The sequence below is a fragment of the Carassius gibelio genome, chromosome B22 (assembly GCF_023724105.1).
Source record: "Carassius gibelio isolate Cgi1373 ecotype wild population from Czech Republic chromosome B22, carGib1.2-hapl.c, whole genome shotgun sequence".
NCBI classification, from domain to species: Eukaryota; Metazoa; Chordata; class Actinopteri; order Cypriniformes; family Cyprinidae; genus Carassius; species Carassius gibelio.
In genome coordinates, this window is record NC_068417.1 from 3,165,815 (window position 1) to 3,188,967 (window position 23,153).

The 23,153-nt window shown below is 36.5% G+C and overlaps 1 protein-coding gene and 1 long non-coding RNA gene across 2 annotated transcripts in view; one reads left to right on the plus strand and one right to left on the minus strand.

Moving 5' to 3' along the window:
• LOC127987559 (uncharacterized) overlaps positions 1–23,153 on the minus strand; it is a 1,718,354-nt gene that overhangs the window by 1,156,296 nt on the left and 538,905 nt on the right. The window contains exons 38-41 of the mRNA XM_052589927.1: positions 16,625–16,801; positions 12,903–13,079; positions 9,180–9,356; positions 5,456–5,632 (exon numbers count right to left, since the gene is read on the minus strand). Coding sequence (XP_052445887.1) covers positions 5,456–5,632; positions 9,180–9,356; positions 12,903–13,079; positions 16,625–16,801 — 708 coding nt within the window. The remainder of the gene's footprint in view (positions 1–5,455; positions 5,633–9,179; positions 9,357–12,902; positions 13,080–16,624; positions 16,802–23,153) is intronic.
• Positions 1–23,153, plus strand: part of LOC127987654 (uncharacterized) — a 193,763-nt gene that overhangs the window by 121,207 nt on the left and 49,403 nt on the right. The gene's annotated exons all lie outside the window — the stretch shown is intronic.

Here is a 23,153-nt window from a genome sequence, read left to right on the forward strand (position 1 = left end):
CTGTCAAATCACAGCATCTTAATCTACATTGAGAGAAAGAGAGAAGATAGAAGAAAACTATTGAATAAAGTCACAATGTCTTGATAAAACCAAAAACAGAGGAACAGTGTCTGAACACCTTTGGATATTTTTCCACAATTTGGTCTTCAAAACAGAAAAACAAATAAAGTTGTTCATTTAATCAAATTATTTTCACTTCTCATGATTTATGTACAATTTCTCCTGATTCTTGATAGAAATAGAACAAAGTTTTAATTCCTAACAACCTTGTGTAAAAGGTGTTGAAATCTTTCATATCTTTTTATTTCTGTCATATAATTCTTATTTCATCTTTTGTCTAAAACTGATCATATTGTCTAAAATAAAAGTCCTGACTGCTGTGTATTTGTGTTTAAATTGATTCTGGTCTGCACATCACTACAAGGTAAATGCATTCGCTCTGCTCTGTCCAGTGACTTGATCAGCTTTGCTACACAGATTCAACTTTGCACATCTAAATAAAACTGTAGGTTTGTCTGTGTGTGTAGATGTGAAGTACAGTAATATTTCTCTGAAACAGGTCAGACTGAAGAAGCAATGCCTGCACAGAATAAAGCCCAGTCTGGACCGGTTCTGTTCAGTTGTGTTACACATTCATTAATCTGGTGTTTGATGACAGAGAGATGATATGAAGCCTTGTAAGGTGATCATAATCCACATCAGATCTCAAACAGAAGTTATTTCACACACTCGCTGCTGTCTGAAAGTGACTTCTGAGCTATTATTATTAATGTCTCTAACTTTATGAAATGATCCTCTGCACTGATGCTCTCCAGACGCAGAGAAACTCTTCCTTCATTCATAACCTCCTCTAACCTAAACTCAGAGACACAGTTGTCCAAAAAACCCTGGCCGTTGTCCCAGAGGAAGACCCAGAAGTGACAGTGGAAACCAGACTGACTAATTTTCAATTAGTCTTCAATCCTCAGTTTGTAGTCAGTAAACATGAACACATTCAGCAGTCACAGCAGAAGTTAGAGACAGAATTTAACTGAAGTCTATTCAAAAGTTGTATGAATCTATTCTAAGCTGTATTAAAGGCAAATTATGGTAAACACATTAATAAAATACTGGCTATTTCTAATGTGTTCACATTATTTTCTCCAACCCCTGTGCACTTAAAGGGAGAGTTCACCCAAAAATGAAATTTACCCCATGATTTACTCACCTTCAAGACATCCTAGATGTATATTCATTTCTTCTTTCAGACAAATATAATCAGAGTTATATTAAAAATGTCCTGGCTCTTCCAAGCTTTATAGCGTGAGGTCTGACTCAAATGAGAATTAAAATAGACGACTGTAACATTACTAGTCATGTAACATGTGAAATGATGTAAGATACTCACTTCAGTGTGTTGAGTCTACAGTGTTTATCCTGCAGTAGAGCAGAGATCTGATTCACTCCTGTGTCTCCTAGTTTACGTCCACTCAGATTCAGCTCTCTCAGGAGTAACGGGTTTTTACCCACAATTCCAGTCACATACTGACAGCCTTCATCTGCAGCAGGACCCAAAAACCTGCAGAAGAGAAGATGAAGCTGGAATCAACTCAATGTGCATTACATCACAAAACATTTAAAGATTATCAAACATTGTTTGTAACGAAAAGCTCTAGTTCAAGTTTAAACAGTTGAACATTTAAATATAATTTTTTTTTTTAGAAAGACAAAAGTCAAAAGTAAATTTAAAAGAAACTCTGGGGCAGAAGCTCACTAGATCATGATTCTCAAGCATCTGAAGATATTTCTGGCTTTTAAGCAGGAGATGAGGAAAGTTAGCAAAAGGATAACTAGCTTGTGACAGGTTAGCATTTTATAATAATATAAATGAACAGTTTAATCAAAGTTTTAGTGGTCAGATTCAGACTCGAAGCAGAGCAGAGAGCACAGAGATGATAGACAGAGCAGCCATGGCACTGAACGAGCGATCGTTATTATAGTTCAAAAGGGCAAACAGTCGAAGTTATTATGCAAGTTAAATTCGAGTCAGAATGTACATGTGCACAGTTGCATTTGTCATCCGTCACCGTGACATCAAGTGGACTTTTGAAGCTGAAATAATGAGTGGATTGAGCTCGGACTTGGAATAACGCGAAAAATAACTTGAATGCATCACAGGCAGTCAGGTACAAAGAAGAGAGATTATGGCTCCTTAAATTAGGTAAAACAAAAAGTTGTATTTTTCGCAACAGGTTTATTGGCTTGCAATAGCAATTTAAGGTGGAATATGTTACAATCGGGTCCAGTCGGGGCTTTGTCTTCCAGATGGGTTTGGGTCCAGCTTTTGAAATAATAGACTGGTCCGGGTCGGTTCAGTCTAGTACATTACGGATATCTTTTGGGTTCGGGCACAAATTTTTAGACCCGTTAAGACCTCTATTTCAGTATCTCCAAAATAGCGCAAATATGTCTACTAGCATTATCTACTGTTTCCATGTAAAATATTGTATGCTAAATTAATAATAATTTAACCACCATTTAAATCATTACCTGCTTCAAAATGAATGATGTTAACGAAATTCTTGTTGAAACATTTACAGTTAGCACCTACTGTACGAATAAAAACACTATAACAGAATTATATAAACAATAAATAACTGTTCAATGCGAATAAAGATGTGTGTTTATGTGTTTTTTCAGATTTCAGAACGAGCACTTTGTCATTTGTTATATGATGAGGTCGTGTCTGTCTGATGTTTATCGTGTTCATAATGTTCGCTACTGTAATGAACGTAGCTTTTTAATAAGTAGAGGAAATTCCCTTGAGTTTTTGCATTGTAAGAATGTACAGGGATACTTCAGTTTTAAAAAGCTGACTTATGTGATGTCTCATTAAAATCATACAATTTCCAATTAATTCAATAGAACATTTACACAGACAAAAGGGATTACCAATATGGTGATTCACTTTCACGACGTCATGAGCAATCCAGTTCTCTATTCTAGATCAGTGATCTACAGTGTTGTGAATCTGAGCTTGATGGAAATTAATGTACAGTGCATTCAGTAACTTTTAAACAGTCAGGATAACTCATCAAACTGAATATTTTTCATGGGAATTGACCATACGGTAGCCTATATGTTAAAACATCCAAATAGATCATTTAAATTGACAATATTCACATTATTATCACAATCTCTGTACTTTAGTTTTAATTGAAAAAAATGTAGCCATGGTGAGCATATGAGACTTAAAAAAAAAAAGAAAAAAAAGAAGGGGGTGGGGCCTACTAAAGGGGGGGTCACAAAAGGTTTGGGAACCACTGGACAACTCAAACACACAATATTTAATTTAATTCATACAGACCTACCTTATGTTGCACATTTGCACTTTTTGAGTAAAACAATGGCACAATAAAAAATACTTTTCAGTTCTATCTCCAATCCCTAATTTTTTCTAGTTATGTAAAGTTAAAATATTTTGCCTTTTTTTTTTCTCATATCACAATATAATATCGATATCTCCTGGACAGTGTAAAATATTGTGATATGAATTTTAGCTCATATCGCCCACCACTACTCTGGATAGTTTTATTTAACTGATGCCTGTCTATGCACAATTATCACGGATCCTCTCCTGACACACATCACATGTTTGTGGTCTGTGATTGATCTGCTGTAGTAGATCTACAGTGTTGTGAATCTGAGCTTGATGGAAATTAATGTACAGTGCATTCAGTAATATTTAAACAATCAGGATAATAAATCACACTGAATATGTTTTTCATGAGAAATGTCCACAATAACACAATTATAAATGTTAACTATCGAGGAACCAAACTACTAAACACCAGCACATCTAGTGACCCAAAATGTCTGATTAATCTGTAACTTTTAACACAACTAAACTGTGCTGACATTTATCATCAAAACAACAGCAGCTGCAGCATCTCATCTTTCATGTTTGATCATTTTCAACAACAAATTGTGTACCTACTGAATAAGTGTAATAATATAATTTATACTACAGGGCCACTGAATGCTTGAATCTAATTGGCTGACGAACATTATTTTTCTGGGAAACGCATGGTGAACGTAGTTCCAGGCAGCTCTCTTGACCTCATTACAGTTCATATCACTTCACATATAGTAAAGCTGTTATAACAGTAGTTACCGGACTGCGCTAACACCACCCCAGTCCAGTGGATAAGACACACGTCTGTGGTGTGGGAGACCCGGGTTCGAATCCACTGTGAGACACCAATGTGTCCATGAGCAAGACACTTAACCCTTAGTTGCTCCAGAGGCGTGCGACCTCTGACATATATAGCAATTGTAAGTTGCTTTGGATAAAAAGCGTCAGCTAAATGAATAAATGTAAATGTAAAAACAACATCATGACAGATGATTTTCTGGAAGTAAACACACATGACATTTCTCATTAGCGAGGTAATAACAGCTGTTTAGAGACACTGCTGCAGAACACTGTTGAGGGAAGCACAGAGGAAGCCTAATTCACACAAGCTCTCTCTCTCCCTCTCTCTCTCTGTGCGTCTCTGTCTCTCTCCCTCTCTTTTTAATAACTTCATTAATAACTGCATTAGAATGCTATCAAAGACTCAAGCCTCCATTACCAGCTTTAAAATCATGTTTTGGATTCAGCAAAAGAGGCATTGGATGAGATGCGGAACAAATAATCCTACTCACAACAGTGATTCAAGTACAAAAACCAGATGAATCCCTTTAAATCTATCATCTGATTGATGTCTTTAGGTGTGGCAACCGCAGTATAAGCTAAATAATTGACTCGAGGCCGTTAAATTATTAGAAAAATATAATATAAATAACTCAAATGTGTATCATTTATTCAGCATTATTTCATCAGGTCTCACCTCAGAGTCTTGAGTTGACAGTTTGGATCCTGTAGTAAATCACTGAGCAGCTTCACTCCTGATTCTCCAGGATCATTTCCTGTGAGATCCAGCTCTATCAGGTGTGAAGGATTTGATCTCAGAGCTGAAAACAGAGCTTTATAGCCTTCTTCACTGATACTGCAGTCTGAAAGTCTATTAGAAAAATATGTTATTCTTCATTATAACACAGATTGTCATAGAAGTACATGTTCTAAAATGAAGAAAATAAAAAGATGCACTACAGACATTTTTGACCTGAATTGACTCTTTTCACAGTAAAGCTGGGTAAAGTTATATATTGGTGAACGTAATCTGCAATTCTTGCATTTTAATTTCCCACAATTATAACCTTCAGTTGCAATCAAAATTGCAAAACTGTTCCTCAGCGCCACAGGTGTGTGTGTGTGAGAGAGAGTGTGTGTGTGTGTGTGTGTTAAATGCAGATGTTCAGAGTATGGGACACTATATTTGGCCACACGTCACATCCTTTCCTTTTCTTTTCCTGAAAGTAAACAGTAAACTTTAATCTGACTGTAACTGCTGTAGAGTATAATGATACTAACTCTAGTTTCTCCAGCTTGAATTGTGTGTTCATCAGTAGATCACTGAGGTGTTTCACTCCAGAGTCTCCTAGTAGTTTATTCCCGCTCAGGTTCAGTTCTCTCAGGTGTGATGGGTTTGATTTCAGAGCTGAAGTCAGGATGAGACACTGTTTCTCTGTAATACTGCATCTATACAGACTGAAGACAGAAAGAGAAAACACAATGACACGTTATGTTCATGAAGTCACAGCAGAACAACCTTCATCTATTAAATAACAGCATCTTAATCTACATTGAGAGAAAGAGAGAAGATAGAAGAAAACTATTTAATAAAGTCACAATGTCTTGATAAAACAAAAAACAGAGGAAGAGTGTCTGAACATCTTTGGATAATTTTCCACAATTTGGTCTTCAAAACAGAAAAACAAACAAGTTGTTCATTTAATCAAATAATTGACACTTCTCATGATTTATGTACAATTTCTCCTGATTTTTGATAGAAATACAACAAAGTTTTAATTCCCCACAACTTTGTGTGAAAGGTGTTAAAATCTTTCCTATTTTTTATTTCTGTCATATAATTCTTATTTCATCTTTCGTCTAAAACTGATCATATTGTCTAAAATAAAAGTCCTGACTGCTGTGTATTTGTGTTTAAATTGATTCTGGTCTGCACATCACTACAACGTAAATGCATTCGCTCTGCTCTGTCCAGTGACTTGATCGTTCCAATTAATATCTTAATTTTGATCAATGTTTTATCAATCAGTTGCCCGTATTTAATAAATAAGAAGCAAATATATAGCAGACACTGTAATGAGGTGCTGGGACGATCACTTGCATTGATGTGAACTGGAGGACGCTGAAACTCAGCTTGTGCCTCACAGATTTGAGAAATATGACTACTGAAATGAAATGAAAATATTCAAACCAAAATAAATAGGCTTCTCTCTGATTATGTAATCCGTTGGGTCAGAAACTCCTCAGCGCTTCATTAAAACACCGTTTACACGCCTCTCTGGAACAACGTCACACAACTCCATCATTTCACCAACAAAGAAGTTATCAGAAAACTACTAATAGATAAGTCACTGGAACCAGCACGATCACAAAACAAACATGATAAACATGATTGGCCTTATCAGAAACACACTTAGACCGCAGTTTTGATAATTCACAGCTAGCTGTTGAGGGGTACAGACTATTTAGAAAAGATAGAAATCAAAATGGTGGGGGTGTTGCATTCTATTTTAGCGAAGATATTGCAGTCACTCCAAGGGAAGATTTGATGGGCAGCGATATTAAAATGATATGGTTACAGTTAAATATTCAGTTTAACAAACCCATTTTAGTGGGCTGCTGTTACCGTCCTCCCAGTTCAAATGTAGATTACTTGGAAAAGATATGTGATAACATTGAGAAGGCATCTGCTCAAACCAAAGATATCTTTTTTGGGGGGGATTTCAACATTGACTGGTTTTCAAAGAAGTGTTATTTACGTAGAAAGATGATTACTATAACTAATGCTTCTAACCTTAAGCAGATTGTTACACAACCCACAAGAATTTCTTTGAATGGTAAATTTAAATCAACATGCATTGACCACATTTTTACAAATGTGTATGAGTTGTGTTCACATGTCATCTCAGTTGGAGTAGGATGCAGTGATCATAATTTAATCATCACAACAAAGAAAACTAAATTGCCTAAATTTGGTGCAAGTATTGTCTATCGTAGGTCTTATAAAACGTCCGATCCTAATGCGTTTGTGGAAGGTGTTGAAATGTCCACTTGGTCAGCGTTTTTTTTTTTTTTTTTTGACGAGGAGGATGTTAATGATTCTTTTTGTATTTTTATGGATAGGTTTGTGAAACTAGTTGACAAACATGCACCAATTGGAAAAGGGTCGATAAATATCAATAATGCTCCGTGGTTAGATGCCGAGCTAAAATCTATAATGAGGGAAAGTATCACAATATAATATCGATATCTCCTGGACAGTGTAAAATATTGTGATATGAATTTTAGCTCATATCGCCCACCACTACTCTGGATAGTTTTATTTAACTGATGCCTGTCTATGCACAATTATCACGGATCCTCTCCTGACACACATCACATGTTTGTGGTCTGTGATTGATCTGCTGTAGTAGATCTACAGTGTTGTGAATCTGAGCTTGATGGAAATTAATGTACAGTGCATTCAGTAATATTTAAACAATCAGGATAATAAATCACACTGAATATGTTTTTCATGAGAAATGTCCACAATAACACAATTATAAATGTTAACTATCGAGGAACCAAACTACTAAACACCAGCACATCTAGTGACCCAAAATGTCTGATTAACGCATGGTGAACGTAGTTCCAGGCAGCTCTCTTGACCTCATTACAGTTCATATCACTTCACATATAGTAAAGCTGTTATAACAGTAGTTACCGGACTGCGCTAACACCACCCCAGTCCAGTGGATAAGACACACGTCTGTGGTGTGGGAGACCCGGGTTCGAATCCACTGTGAGACACCAATGTGTCCATGAGCAAGACACTTAACCCTTAGTTGCTCCAGAGGCGTGCGACCTCTGACATATATAGCAATTGTAAGTTGCTTTGGATAAAAAGCGTCAGCTAAATGAATAAATGTAAATGTAAAAACAACATCATGACAGATGATTTTCTGGAAGTAAACACACATGACATTTCTCATTAGCGAGGTAATAACAGCTGTTTAGAGACACTGCTGCAGAACACTGTTGAGGGAAGCACAGAGGAAGCCTAATTCACACAAGCTCTCTCTCTCCCTCTCTCTCTCTGTGCGTCTCTGTCTCTCTCCCTCTCTTTTAAATAACTTCATTAATAACTGCATTAGAATGCTATCAAAGACTCAAGCCTCCATTACCAGCTTTAAAATCATGTTTTGGATTCAGCAAAAGAGGCATTGGATGAGATGCGGAACAAATAATCCTACTCACAACAGTGATTCAAGTACAAAAACCAGATGAATCCCTTTAAATCTATCATCTGATTGATGTCTTTAGGTGTGGCAACCGCAGTATAAGCTAAATAATTGACTCGAGGCCGTTAAATTATTAGAAAAATATAATATAAATAACTCAAATGTGTATCATTTATTCAGCATTATTTCATCAGGTCTCACCTCAGAGTCTTGAGTTGACAGTTTGGATCCTGTAGTAAATCACTGAGCAGCTTCACTCCTGATTCTCCAGGATCATTTCCTGTGAGATCCAGCTCTATCAGGTGTGAAGGATTTGATCTCAGAGCTGAAAACAGAGCTTTATAGCCTTCTTCACTGATACTGCAGTCTGAAAGTCTATTAGAAAAATATGTTATTCTTCATTATAACACAGATTGTCATAGAAGTACATGTTCTAAAATGAAGAAAATAAAAAGATGCACTACAGACATTTTTGACCTGAATTGACTCTTTTCACAGTAAAGCTGGGTAAAGTTATATATTGGTGAACGTAATCTGCAATTCTTGCATTTTAATTTCCCACAATTATAACCTTCAGTTGCAATCAAAATTGCAAAACTGTTCCTCAGCGCCACAGGTGTGTGTGTGTGAGAGAGAGTGTGTGTGTGTGTGTGTGTTAAATGCAGATGTTCAGAGTATGGGACACTATATTTGGCCACACGTCACATCCTTTCCTTTTCTTTTCCTGAAAGTAAACAGTAAACTTTAATCTGACTGTAACTGCTGTAGAGTATAATGATACTAACTCTAGTTTCTCCAGCTTGAATTGTGTGTTCATCAGTAGATCACTGAGGTGTTTCACTCCAGAGTCTCCTAGTAGTTTATTCCCGCTCAGGTTCAGTTCTCTCAGGTGTGATGGGTTTGATTTCAGAGCTGAAGTCAGGATGAGACACTGTTTCTCTGTAATACTGCATCTATACAGACTGAAGACAGAAAGAGAAAACACAATGACACGTTATGTTCATGAAGTCACAGCAGAACAACCTTCATCTATTAAATAACAGCATCTTAATCTACATTGAGAGAAAGAGAGAAGATAGAAGAAAACTATTTAATAAAGTCACAATGTCTTGATAAAACAAAAAACAGAGGAAGAGTGTCTGAACATCTTTGGATAATTTTCCACAATTTGGTCTTCAAAACAGAAAAACAAACAAGTTGTTCATTTAATCAAATAATTGACACTTCTCATGATTTATGTACAATTTCTCCTGATTTTTGATAGAAATACAACAAAGTTTTAATTCCCCACAACTTTGTGTGAAAGGTGTTAAAATCTTTCCTATTTTTTATTTCTGTCATATAATTCTTATTTCATCTTTCGTCTAAAACTGATCATATTGTCTAAAATAAAAGTCCTGACTGCTGTGTATTTGTGTTTAAATTGATTCTGGTCTGCACATCACTACAACGTAAATGCATTCGCTCTGCTCTGTCCAGTGACTTGATCGTTCCAATTAATATCTTAATTTTGATCAATGTTTTATCAATCAGTTGCCCGTATTTAATAAATAAGAAGCAAATATATAGCAGACACTGTAATGAGGTGCTGGGACGATCACTTGCATTGATGTGAACTGGAGGACGCTGAAACTCAGCTTGTGCCTCACAGATTTGAGAAATATGACTACTGAAATGAAATGAAAATATTCAAACCAAAATAAATAGGCTTCTCTCTGATTATGTAATCCGTTGGGTCAGAAACTCCTCAGCGCTTCATTAAAACACCGTTTACACGCCTCTCTGGAACAACGTCACACAACTCCATCATTTCACCAACAAAGAAGTTATCAGAAAACTACTAATAGATAAGTCACTGGAACCAGCACGATCACAAAACAAACATGATAAACATGATTGGCCTTATCAGAAACACACTTAGACCGCAGTTTTGATAATTCACAGCTAGCTGTTGAGGGGTACAGACTATTTAGAAAAGATAGAAATCAAAATGGTGGGGGTGTTGCATTCTATTTTAGCGAAGATATTGCAGTCACTCCAAGGGAAGATTTGATGGGCAGCGATATTAAAATGATATGGTTACAGTTAAATATTCAGTTTAACAAACCCATTTTAGTGGGCTGCTGTTACCGTCCTCCCAGTTCAAATGTAGATTACTTGGAAAAGATATGTGATAACATTGAGAAGGCATCTGCTCAAACCAAAGATATCTTTTTTGGGGGGGATTTCAACATTGACTGGTTTTCAAAGAAGTGTTATTTACGTAGAAAGATGATTACTATAACTAATGCTTCTAACCTTAAGCAGATTGTTACACAACCCACAAGAATTTCTTTGAATGGTAAATTTAAATCAACATGCATTGACCACATTTTTACAAATGTGTATGAGTTGTGTTCACATGTCATCTCAGTTGGAGTAGGATGCAGTGATCATAATTTAATCATCACAACAAAGAAAACTAAATTGCCTAAATTTGGTGCAAGTATTGTCTATCGTAGGTCTTATAAAACGTCCGATCCTAATGCGTTTGTGGAAGGTGTTGAAATGTCCACTTGGTCAGCGTTTTTTTTTTTTTTTTTGACGAGGAGGATGTTAATGATTCTTTTTGTATTTTTATGGATAGGTTTGTGAAACTAGTTGACAAACATGCACCAATTGGAAAAGGGTCGATAAATATCAATAATGCTCCGTGGTTAGATGCCGAGCTAAAATCTATAATGAGGGAAAGTATCACAATATAATATCGATATCTCCTGGACAGTGTAAAATATTGTGATATGAATTTTAGCTCATATCGCCCACCACTACTCTGGATAGTTTTATTTAACTGATGCCTGTCTATGCACAATTATCACGGATCCTCTCCTGACACACATCACATGTTTGTGGTCTGTGATTGATCTGCTGTAGTAGATCTACAGTGTTGTGAATCTGAGCTTGATGGAAATTAATGTACAGTGCATTCAGTAATATTTAAACAATCAGGATAATAAATCACACTGAATATGTTTTTCATGAGAAATGTCCACAATAACACAATTATAAATGTTAACTATCGAGGAACCAAACTACTAAACACCAGCACATCTAGTGACCCAAAATGTCTGATTAACGCATGGTGAACGTAGTTCCAGGCAGCTCTCTTGACCTCATTACAGTTCATATCACTTCACATATAGTAAAGCTGTTATAACAGTAGTTACCGGACTGCGCTAACACCACCCCAGTCCAGTGGATAAGACACACGTCTGTGGTGTGGGAGACCCGGGTTCGAATCCACTGTGAGACACCAATGTGTCCATGAGCAAGACACTTAACCCTTAGTTGCTCCAGAGGCGTGCGACCTCTGACATATATAGCAATTGTAAGTTGCTTTGGATAAAAAGCGTCAGCTAAATGAATAAATGTAAATGTAAAAACAACATCATGACAGATGATTTTCTGGAAGTAAACACACATGACATTTCTCATTAGCGAGGTAATAACAGCTGTTTAGAGACACTGCTGCAGAACACTGTTGAGGGAAGCACAGAGGAAGCCTAATTCACACAAGCTCTCTCTCTCCCTCTCTCTCTCTGTGCGTCTCTGTCTCTCTCCCTCTCTTTTTAATAACTTCATTAATAACTGCATTAGAATGCTATCAAAGACTCAAGCCTCCATTACCAGCTTTAAAATCATGTTTTGGATTCAGCAAAAGAGGCATTGGATGAGATGCGGAACAAATAATCCTACTCACAACAGTGATTCAAGTACAAAAACCAGATGAATCCCTTTAAATCTATCATCTGATTGATGTCTTTAGGTGTGGCAACCGCAGTATAAGCTAAATAATTGACTCGAGGCCGTTAAATTATTAGAAAAATATAATATAAATAACTCAAATGTGTATCATTTATTCAGCATTATTTCATCAGGTCTCACCTCAGAGTCTTGAGTTGACAGTTTGGATCCTGTAGTAAATCACTGAGCAGCTTCACTCCTGATTCTCCAGGATCATTTCCTGTGAGATCCAGCTCTATCAGGTGTGAAGGATTTGATCTCAGAGCTGAAAACAGAGCTTTATAGCCTTCTTCACTGATACTGCAGTCTGAAAGTCTATTAGAAAAATATGTTATTCTTCATTATAACACAGATTGTCATAGAAGTACATGTTCTAAAATGAAGAAAATAAAAAGATGCACTACAGACATTTTTGACCTGAATTGACTCTTTTCACAGTAAAGCTGGGTAAAGTTATATATTGGTGAACGTAATCTGCAATTCTTGCATTTTAATTTCCCACAATTATAACCTTCAGTTGCAATCAAAATTGCAAAACTGTTCCTCAGCGCCACAGGTGTGTGTGTGTGAGAGAGAGTGTGTGTGTGTGTGTGTGTTAAATGCAGATGTTCAGAGTATGGGACACTATATTTGGCCACACGTCACATCCTTTCCTTTTCTTTTCCTGAAAGTAAACAGTAAACTTTAATCTGACTGTAACTGCTGTAGAGTATAATGATACTAACTCTAGTTTCTCCAGCTTGAATTGTGTGTTCATCAGTAGATCACTGAGGTGTTTCACTCCAGAGTCTCCTAGTAGTTTATTCCCGCTCAGGTTCAGTTCTCTCAGGTGTGATGGGTTTGATTTCAGAGCTGAAGTCAGGATGAGACACTGTTTCTCTGTAATACTGCATCTATACAGACTGAAGACAGAAAGAGAAAACACAATGACACGTTATGTTCATGAAGTCACAGCAGAACAACCTTCATCTATTAAATAACAGCATCTTAATCTACATTGAGAGAAAGAGAGAAGATAGAAGAAAACTATTTAATAAAGTCACAATGTCTTGATAAAACAAAAAACAGAGGAAGAGTGTCTGAACATCTTTGGATAATTTTCCACAATTTGGTCTTCAAAACAGAAAAACAAACAAGTTGTTCATTTAATCAAATAATTGACACTTCTCATGATTTATGTACAATTTCTCCTGATTTTTGATAGAAATACAACAAAGTTTTAATTCCCCACAACTTTGTGTGAAAGGTGTTAAAATCTTTCCTATTTTTTATTTCTGTCATATAATTCTTATTTCATCTTTCGTCTAAAACTGATCATATTGTCTAAAATAAAAGTCCTGACTGCTGTGTATTTGTGTTTAAATTGATTCTGGTCTGCACATCACTACAACGTAAATGCATTCGCTCTGCTCTGTCCAGTGACTTGATCGTTCCAATTAATATCTTAATTTTGATCAATGTTTTATCAATCAGTTGCCCGTATTTAATAAATAAGAAGCAAATATATAGCAGACACTGTAATGAGGTGCTGGGACGATCACTTGCATTGATGTGAACTGGAGGACGCTGAAACTCAGCTTGTGCCTCACAGATTTGAGAAATATGACTACTGAAATGAAATGAAAATATTCAAACCAAAATAAATAGGCTTCTCTCTGATTATGTAATCCGTTGGGTCAGAAACTCCTCAGCGCTTCATTAAAACACCGTTTACACGCCTCTCTGGAACAACGTCACACAACTCCATCATTTCACCAACAAAGAAGTTATCAGAAAACTACTAATAGATAAGTCACTGGAACCAGCACGATCACAAAACAAACATGATAAACATGATTGGCCTTATCAGAAACACACTTAGACCGCAGTTTTGATAATTCACAGCTAGCTGTTGAGGGGTACAGACTATTTAGAAAAGATAGAAATCAAAATGGTGGGGGTGTTGCATTCTATTTTAGCGAAGATATTGCAGTCACTCCAAGGGAAGATTTGATGGGCAGCGATATTAAAATGATATGGTTACAGTTAAATATTCAGTTTAACAAACCCATTTTAGTGGGCTGCTGTTACCGTCCTCCCAGTTCAAATGTAGATTACTTGGAAAAGATATGTGATAACATTGAGAAGGCATCTGCTCAAACCAAAGATATCTTTTTTGGGGGGGATTTCAACATTGACTGGTTTTCAAAGAAGTGTTATTTACGTAGAAAGATGATTACTATAACTAATGCTTCTAACCTTAAGCAGATTGTTACACAACCCACAAGAATTTCTTTGAATGGTAAATTTAAATCAACATGCATTGACCACATTTTTACAAATGTGTATGAGTTGTGTTCACATGTCATCTCAGTTGGAGTAGGATGCAGTGATCATAATTTAATCATCACAACAAAGAAAACTAAATTGCCTAAATTTGGTGCAAGTATTGTCTATCGTAGGTCTTATAAAACGTCCGATCCTAATGCGTTTGTGGAAGGTGTTGAAATGTCCACTTGGTCAGCGTTTTTTTTTTTTTTTTGACGAGGAGGATGTTAATGATTCTTTTTGTATTTTTATGGATAGGTTTGTGAAACTAGTTGACAAACATGCACCAATTGGAAAAGGGTCGATAAATATCAATAATGCTCCGTGGTTAGATGCCGAGCTAAAATCTATAATGAGGGAAAGTATCACAATATAATATCGATATCTCCTGGACAGTGTAAAATATTGTGATATGAATTTTAGCTCATATCGCCCACCACTACTCTGGATAGTTTTATTTAACTGATGCCTGTCTATGCACAATTATCACGGATCCTCTCCTGACACACATCACATGTTTGTGGTCTGTGATTGATCTGCTGTAGTAGATCTACAGTGTTGTGAATCTGAGCTTGATGGAAATTAATGTACAGTGCATTCAGTAATATTTAAACAATCAGGATAATAAATCACACTGAATATGTTTTTCATGAGAAATGTCCACAATAACACAATTATAAATGTTAACTATCGAGGAACCAAACTACTAAACACCAGCACATCTAGTGACCCAAAATGTCTGATTAACGCATGGTGAACGTAGTTCCAGGCAGCTCTCTTGACCTCATTACAGTTCATATCACTTCACATATAGTAAAGCTGTTATAACAGTAGTTACCGGACTGCGCTAACACCACCCCAGTCCAGTGGATAAGACACACGTCTGTGGTGTGGGAGACCCGGGTTCGAATCCACTGTGAGACACCAATGTGTCCATGAGCAAGACACTTAACCCTTAGTTGCTCCAGAGGCGTGCGACCTCTGACATATATAGCAATTGTAAGTTGCTTTGGATAAAAAGCGTCAGCTAAATGAATAAATGTAAATGTAAAAACAACATCATGACAGATGATTTTCTGGAAGTAAACACACATGACATTTCTCATTAGCGAGGTAATAACAGCTGTTTAGAGACACTGCTGCAGAACACTGTTGAGGGAAGCACAGAGGAAGCCTAATTCACACAAGCTCTCTCTCTCCCTCTCTCTCTCTGTGCGTCTCTGTCTCTCTCCCTCTCTTTTAAATAACTTCATTAATAACTGCATTAGAATGCTATCAAAGACTCAAGCCTCCATTACCAGCTTTAAAATCATGTTTTGGATTCAGCAAAAGAGGCATTGGATGAGATGCGGAACAAATAATCCTACTCACAACAGTGATTCAAGTACAAAAACCAGATGAATCCCTTTAAATCTATCATCTGATTGATGTCTTTAGGTGTGGCAACCGCAGTATAAGCTAAATAATTGACTCGAGGCCGTTAAATTATTAGAAAAATATAATATAAATAACTCAAATGTGTATCATTTATTCAGCATTATTTCATCAGGTCTCACCTCAGAGTCTTGAGTTGACAGTTTGGATCCTGTAGTAAATCACTGAGCAGCTTCACTCCTGATTCTCCAGGATAATTTCCTGTGAGATCCAGCTCTATCAGGTGTGAAGGATTTGATCTCAGAGCTGAAAACAGAGCTTTATAGCCTTCTTCACTGATACTGCAGTCTGAAAGTCTATTAGAAAAATATGTTATTCTTCATTATAACACAGATTGTCATAGAAGTACATGTTCTAAAATGAAGAAAATAAAAAGATGCACTACAGACATTTTTGACCTGAATTGACTCTTTTCACAGTAAAGCTGGGTAAAGTTATATATTGGTGAACGTAATCTGCAATTCTTGCATTTTAATTTCCCACAATTATAACCTTCAGTTGCAATCAAAATTGCAAAACTGTTCCTCAGCGCCACAGGTGTGTGTGTGTGAGAGAGAGTGTGTGTGTGTGTGTGTGTTAAATGCAGATGTTCAGAGTATGGGACACTATATTTGGCCACACGTCACATCCTTTCCTTTTCTTTTCCTGAAAGTAAACAGTAAACTTTAATCTGACTGTAACTGCTGTAGAGTATAATGATACTAACTCTAGTTTCTCCAGCTTGAATTGTGTGTTCATCAGTAGATCACTGAGGTGTTTCACTCCAGAGTCTCCTAGTAGTTTATTCCCGCTCAGGTTCAGTTCTCTCAGGTGTGATGGGTTTGATTTCAGAGCTGAAGTCAGGATGAGACACTGTTTCTCTGTAATACTGCATCTATACAGACTGAAGACAGAAAGAGAAAACACAATGACACGTTATGTTCATGAAGTCACAGCAGAACAACCTTCATCTATTAAATAACAGCATCTTAATCTACATTGAGAGAAAGAGAGAAGATAGAAGAAAACTATTTAATAAAGTCACAATGTCTTGATAAAACAAAAAACAGAGGAACAGTGTCTGAACATCTTTGGATAATTTTCCACAATTTGGTCTTCAAAACAGAAAAACAAACAAGTTGTTCATTTAATCAAATAATTGACACTTCTCATGATTTATGTACAATTTCTCCTGATTTTTGATAGAAATACAACAAAGTTTTAATTCCCCACAACTTTGTGTGAAAGGTGTTAAAATCTTTCCTATTTTTTATTTCTGTCATATAATTCTTATTTCATCTTTCGTCTAAAACTGATCATATTGTCTAAAATAAAAGTCCTGACTGCTGTGTATTTGTGTTCAAATTGATTCTGGTCTGCACATCACTACAACGTAAATGCATTCGCTCTGCTCTGTCCAGTGACTTGATCGTTCCAATTAATATCTTAATTTTGATCAATGTTTTATCAATCAGTTGCCCGTATTTAATAAATAAGAAGCAAATATATAGCAGACACTGTAATGAGGTGCTGGGACGATCACTTGCATTGATGTGAACTGGAGGACGCTGAAACTCAGCTTGTGCCTCACAGATTTGAGAAATATGACTACTGAAATGAAATGAAAATATTCAAACCAAAATAAATAGGCTTCTCTCTGATTATGTAATCCGTTGGGTCAGAAACTCCTCAGCGCTTCATTAAAACACCGTTTACACGCCTCTCTGGAACAACGTCACACAACTCCATCATTTCACCAACAAAGAAGTTATCAGAAAACTACTAATAGATAAGTCACTGGAACCAGCACGATCACAAAACAAACATGATAAACATGATTGGCCTTATCAGAAACACACTTAGACCGCAGTTTTGATAATTCACAGCTAGCTGTTGAGGGGTACAGACTATTTAGAAAAGATAGAAATCAAAATGGTGGGGGTGTTGCATTCTATTTTAGCGAAGATATTGCAGTCACTCCAAGGGAAGATTTGATGGGCAGCGATATTAAAATGATATGGTTACAGTTAAATATTCAGTTTAACAAACCCATTTTAGTGGGCTGCTGTTACCGTCCTCCCAGTTCAAATGTAGATTACTTGGAAAAGATATGTGATAACATTGAGAAGGCATCTGCTCAAACCAAAGATATCTTTTTTGGGGGGGATTTCAACATTGACTGGTTTTCAAAGAAGTGTTATTTACGTAGAAAGATGATTACTATAACTAATGCTTCTAACCTTAAGCAGATTGTTACACAACCCACAAGAATTTCTTTGAATGGTAAATTTAAATCAACATGCATTGACCACATTTTTACAAATGTGTATGAGTTGTGTTCACATGTCATCTCAGTTGGAGTAGGATGCAGTGATCATAATTTAATCATCACAACAAAGAAAACTAAATTGCCTAAATTTGGTGCAAGTATTGTCTATCGTAGGTCTTATAAAACGTCCGATCCTAATGCGTTTGTGGAAGGTGTTGAAATGTCCACTTGGTCAGCGTTTTTTTTTTTTTTTTTTGACGAGGAGGATGTTAATGATTCTTTTTGTATTTTTATGGATAGGTTTGTGAAACTAGTTGACAAACATGCACCAATTGGAAAAGGGTCGATAAATATCAATAATGCTCCGTGGTTAGATGCCGAGCTAAAATCTATAATGAGGGAAAGGGATAATGCCAAAGCTGAAACTCTAAAATCTAAAAGTGATATGGATGAAAGGTATTATTGTAAGTTGATAAATAAAGTGAAATAGAATAAAGTTAAATAGATTAAAAAAGAAAATATATTTTAGCCAAAAGATTAGTAACTCATCAAATAATAGCAAGGAATTGTGGAAGTTATAAATGAAATAATGTGTAAAAAAACAAAATGTTCTAATATCTAGTATGTTATCATACCCTAAGGATTCACCTTGTAGTAATGTGAATAACATTATGAGGAATAAATCTTGTTCTTGTTCATTGACATTTGGTACATTTAAAGAGGAAATTGTTGAAAAGATGTTGCTCTCTCTCCCGGAGGAAAAAACTGCAGGTATAGATCACTTGGATGGCAAAATTTTTAATACTGTTGCTAATACCTTATGCAAGCCTATTAGTCACATTTTTAATATATCTGTGATAAGTGGGGTGTTTCCAGGAAATTTGGAAGCAGTCTAAAATTATACCTTTAGTGAAAGATGATAGATTAGGTCTCACTGAATCGAATTGTAGACCAATTAACATTCTACCTACTGTATATTGAGCAAAATATTTTAAAAGTTACTTTTTAAATCAAATGATGCAGTACTTTGTATCAAATAATTTGCTCTCCAATTCACAGCATGCTTATAAGCCAGGACACTCCACTAACACTGCATTGGTACAAATGGTAAACCAGTAGCTAACTTTTATGGATGATAAAAAGCTTGTGGGTGCTGTGCTGCTGGATTTCACAGCAGCTTTTGATGTTATTGACCATGACATTTTACTGTCTAAGCTTAAGTGCTATGGGTTTTCACATCAGTCTGTGTCCTTCATATGCAGTTATCTCTCTGGTAGAAGTCAGCGGGTATTTTTCAACTGGAGCTTTTCTGATTGTAAGCAGTTGTCATGCGGTATTCCTCAGGGCAGCTGTTTGGGTCCATTGTTGTTTTCTGTGTTTGTCAATAATTTGTCACATGCTGTTTCAAGAGCAGATGTTGTACTGTATGCAGATGATGCTACAATGATTTATGCATCACCTACAATAACTGACATAAGTCGTACCTTGCAGAATGAACTTAATGCCATTACAAATTGGGTAAAACTTAATAAATTAGCTCTCAATAAACTAAATGTATTGGGCTGGCTAAAGATGGAGGACAAACTTAATATAAGTCTTCTCTGTTACAGTATATGCACAATGCTCTATTTAAAAACAATCCAAAATCTTTTGTATATAAATTGGTTTTTAGTGGGTATTGTCACGGACATGTTACGCGTCAGGTGAGCTCAGGTGTGTTAGTGGTTCCTTCTGCAAGGTTTTGTTTATTTTAACTGTACATGCATTTCAGCACTTTTATGGGCCCCAGGAAAAAAACAAGGTAACAGTAATGGGGATCCAAATAAATAAACAATTAATTAAACTCCTGACATAAATTACTAATTAACTGTCATTTCAACAATGTTTTATCAAAACATTGGTCAAATTTCAAAATAAACGCGAATAGAGCGTCAAATTTGCGTCTACTGCGTCCAATTTGCCGTTTGAACATTTTGAGATAATTTGCTTAATTCGCGCGTGAAATTAACTTCTCAACAGACACGAATTCGTGTCGGGGGGGGGGGGGGGGGGGGCTAAGTTGAATGAGTGACTCCTAGCAGGCTCCTGATTGGTTAACGCGGCACGAATTGACGCCAAAGTTCAAATTTTTCAACCATGCAATCAGTGGGAGCTCAGTCCTCATGTATCCGCCGAGAGCAGCCTCACCTCGGCTAGACCTTCTGACATTTGCCGCTGGCTAGTGGTTCAAGATAAAATATAATTAGTTTGGGGTAAAACAAAATGTTTCTTATCTTTTGCCTTTATTCAATTTATATATTAATATGTTTTATGTATATAGGTCCTTTTTATTCCTGTCTCTATAGAAATATGAACTTTTGTCATATAGCTCCAGCTGACTGCTCACTGACAGCATCAGTCGTTCCTACATGTTGAATGAGTGACTCCTAGCAGGCTCCTGATTGGTTAACGCAACACTTCATTTTTTTCTCCCAATATTTATTTTCTTTTGCAATTATTTATTTTTGATTGCAAAAAGCAAAATTATTTTCCTGAATACTTAAATTTTCGTTTGAATAACTTTATTTTTTGCATATATATATATATAGCATTATTTTGACTCCATACCAGACTACTTTTTCTGAGATTGTAGCAGTGGGTGTTTATGTTGCACATCATAGATGACAATGTTAGCATCCATTAGTAACTTTGACATTTTAGGCGGAGCCTAAACAATGACATCACACTGCTCAGAATATCAGAACAGCTGGTCTAATAAGACTGATTTGATTTAATTGAGGTTTAAAAACAAGGAGTGGGTAGATTTTTAACAGCATGTAAAAGTAGATTTTGCACAATAGGTGCCATTTAATTAGAACTTTTACAATTTATAAAATACTAACATTAAACTAAAAGCAGTTGTGAACAGTTCTGTTGTCACAAAAGTTGCACACCAGTAATAAGATTAGATTCAACTTTGCCATTGTGCAGAGTAAACACAGAGACAATTAAATTCAGTTAGCATCTAATCAGAAGTGCAAATGGCACTATATTTATATGCTTACATGTGTGTATGTATGTACAGGGAGTGCAGAATTATTAGGCAAGTTGTATTTTTGAGGAATAATTTTATTATTGAACAACAACCATGTTCTCAATGATTCCAAAAACTCATTAATATCAAAGCTGAATATTTTTGGAAGTAGTTTTTAGTTTGTTTTTAGTTGTAGCTATTTTAGGAGGATATCTGTGTGTGCAGGTGACTATTACTGTGCATAATTATTAGGCAACTTAACAAAAAACAAATATATACCCATTTCAATTATTTATTTTCAGCAGTGAAACCAATATAACATCTCAACATTCACAAATATACATTTTTGACATTCAAAAACAAAACAAAAACAAATCAGTGACCAATATAGCCACGTTTCTTTGCAAGGACACTCAAAAGCCTGCCATTCATGGATTCTGTCAGTGTTTTGATCTGTTCACCATCAACATTGCGTGCAGCAGCAACCACAGCCTCCCAGACACTGTTCAGAGAGGTGTACTGTTTTCCCTCCTTGTAAATCTCACATTTCATGATGGACCACAGGTTCTCTATGGGGTTCAGATCAGGTGCCAGCCACGCTGTGGAGTACTTGGACGCGTGTGATGGAGCATTGTCCTGCATGAAAATCATGTTTTTCTTGAAGGATGCAGACTTCTTCCTGTACCACTGCTTGAAGAAGGTGTCTTCCAGAAACTGGCAGTAGGACTGGGAGTTGAGCTTGACTCCATCCTCAACCCGAAAAGGCCCCACAAGCTCATCTTTGATGATAGCAGCCCAAACCCGTACTCCACCTCCAACTTGCTGGCGTCTGAGTCAAACTGGAGCTCTCTGCCCTTTACCGATCCAGCCACGGGCCCATCAAGACTCACTCTCATTTCATCAGTCCATAAAACCTTAGAAAAATCAGTCTTGAGATATTTCTTTGCCCAGTCTTGACGTTTCAGCATGTGTGTCTTGTTCAGTGGTGGTCATTTTTCAGCCTTTCTTACCTTGGCCATGTCTCTGAGTATTGCACACCTTGTGCTTTTGGGCACTCCAGTGATGTTGCAGCTCTGAAATATGGCAAAACTGGTGGCAAGTGGCATCTTGGCAGCTGTACGCTTGACTTTTCTCAGTTCACGGGCAGTTATTTTGCGCCTTGGTTTTTCCACACGCTTCTTGCGACCCTGTTGGCTATTTTGAATTAAATGCTTGATTGTTCGATGATCACGCTTCAGAAGCTTGGCAATTTTAAGAGTGCTGCATCCCTCTGCAAGATATCTCACTATTTTTTACTTTTCGGAGCCTGTCAAGTCCTTCTTTTGACCCATTTTGCCAAAGGAAAGGAAGTTGCCTAATAATTATGCACACCTGATATAGGGTGTTGATGTCATTAAACCACACCCCTTCTCATTACTGAGATGTACATCACCTAATATGCTTAATTGGTAGTAGGCTTTCGAGCCTATACAGCTTCGAGTAAGACAACATGCATAAAGAGGATGATGTGGTCAAAATACTAATTTGCCTAATAATTCTGCACACAGTGTATGTATGTATGTATGTATGTATATAGCTGGGTCTATACTAAGCGAGCTATGATGACTTTCACCTTGATATTTTATATAACCAACTGGCTGAGGCCAGCCTAAAAAGATGCTCAGGAGAGTTGATGGGCCACTGCTGCGCATCGTCATGAAAGCTTATCTTTTTCACATGTTTTTAAGCCTTGCCGCTTGTCGATTTAAACATTAAAGCATGCAAACACAAGACGTGGAAAAGCTGAACAGAGTAACTGGTCACTCGCGCTGTGTTCGGTGCTGAGAGAGTGAGAGAGAGTCATGTATCACGGACAGCGACACTGAACCGAGTTCTCTTCTGCGAAGTTCTCCTCAAAGTCCCTCCTGCACCTGAACGAACAAATACAAATCGCAGTTTGAATAAACAAAAAGATGTGAAAGAACCCAATTCAGT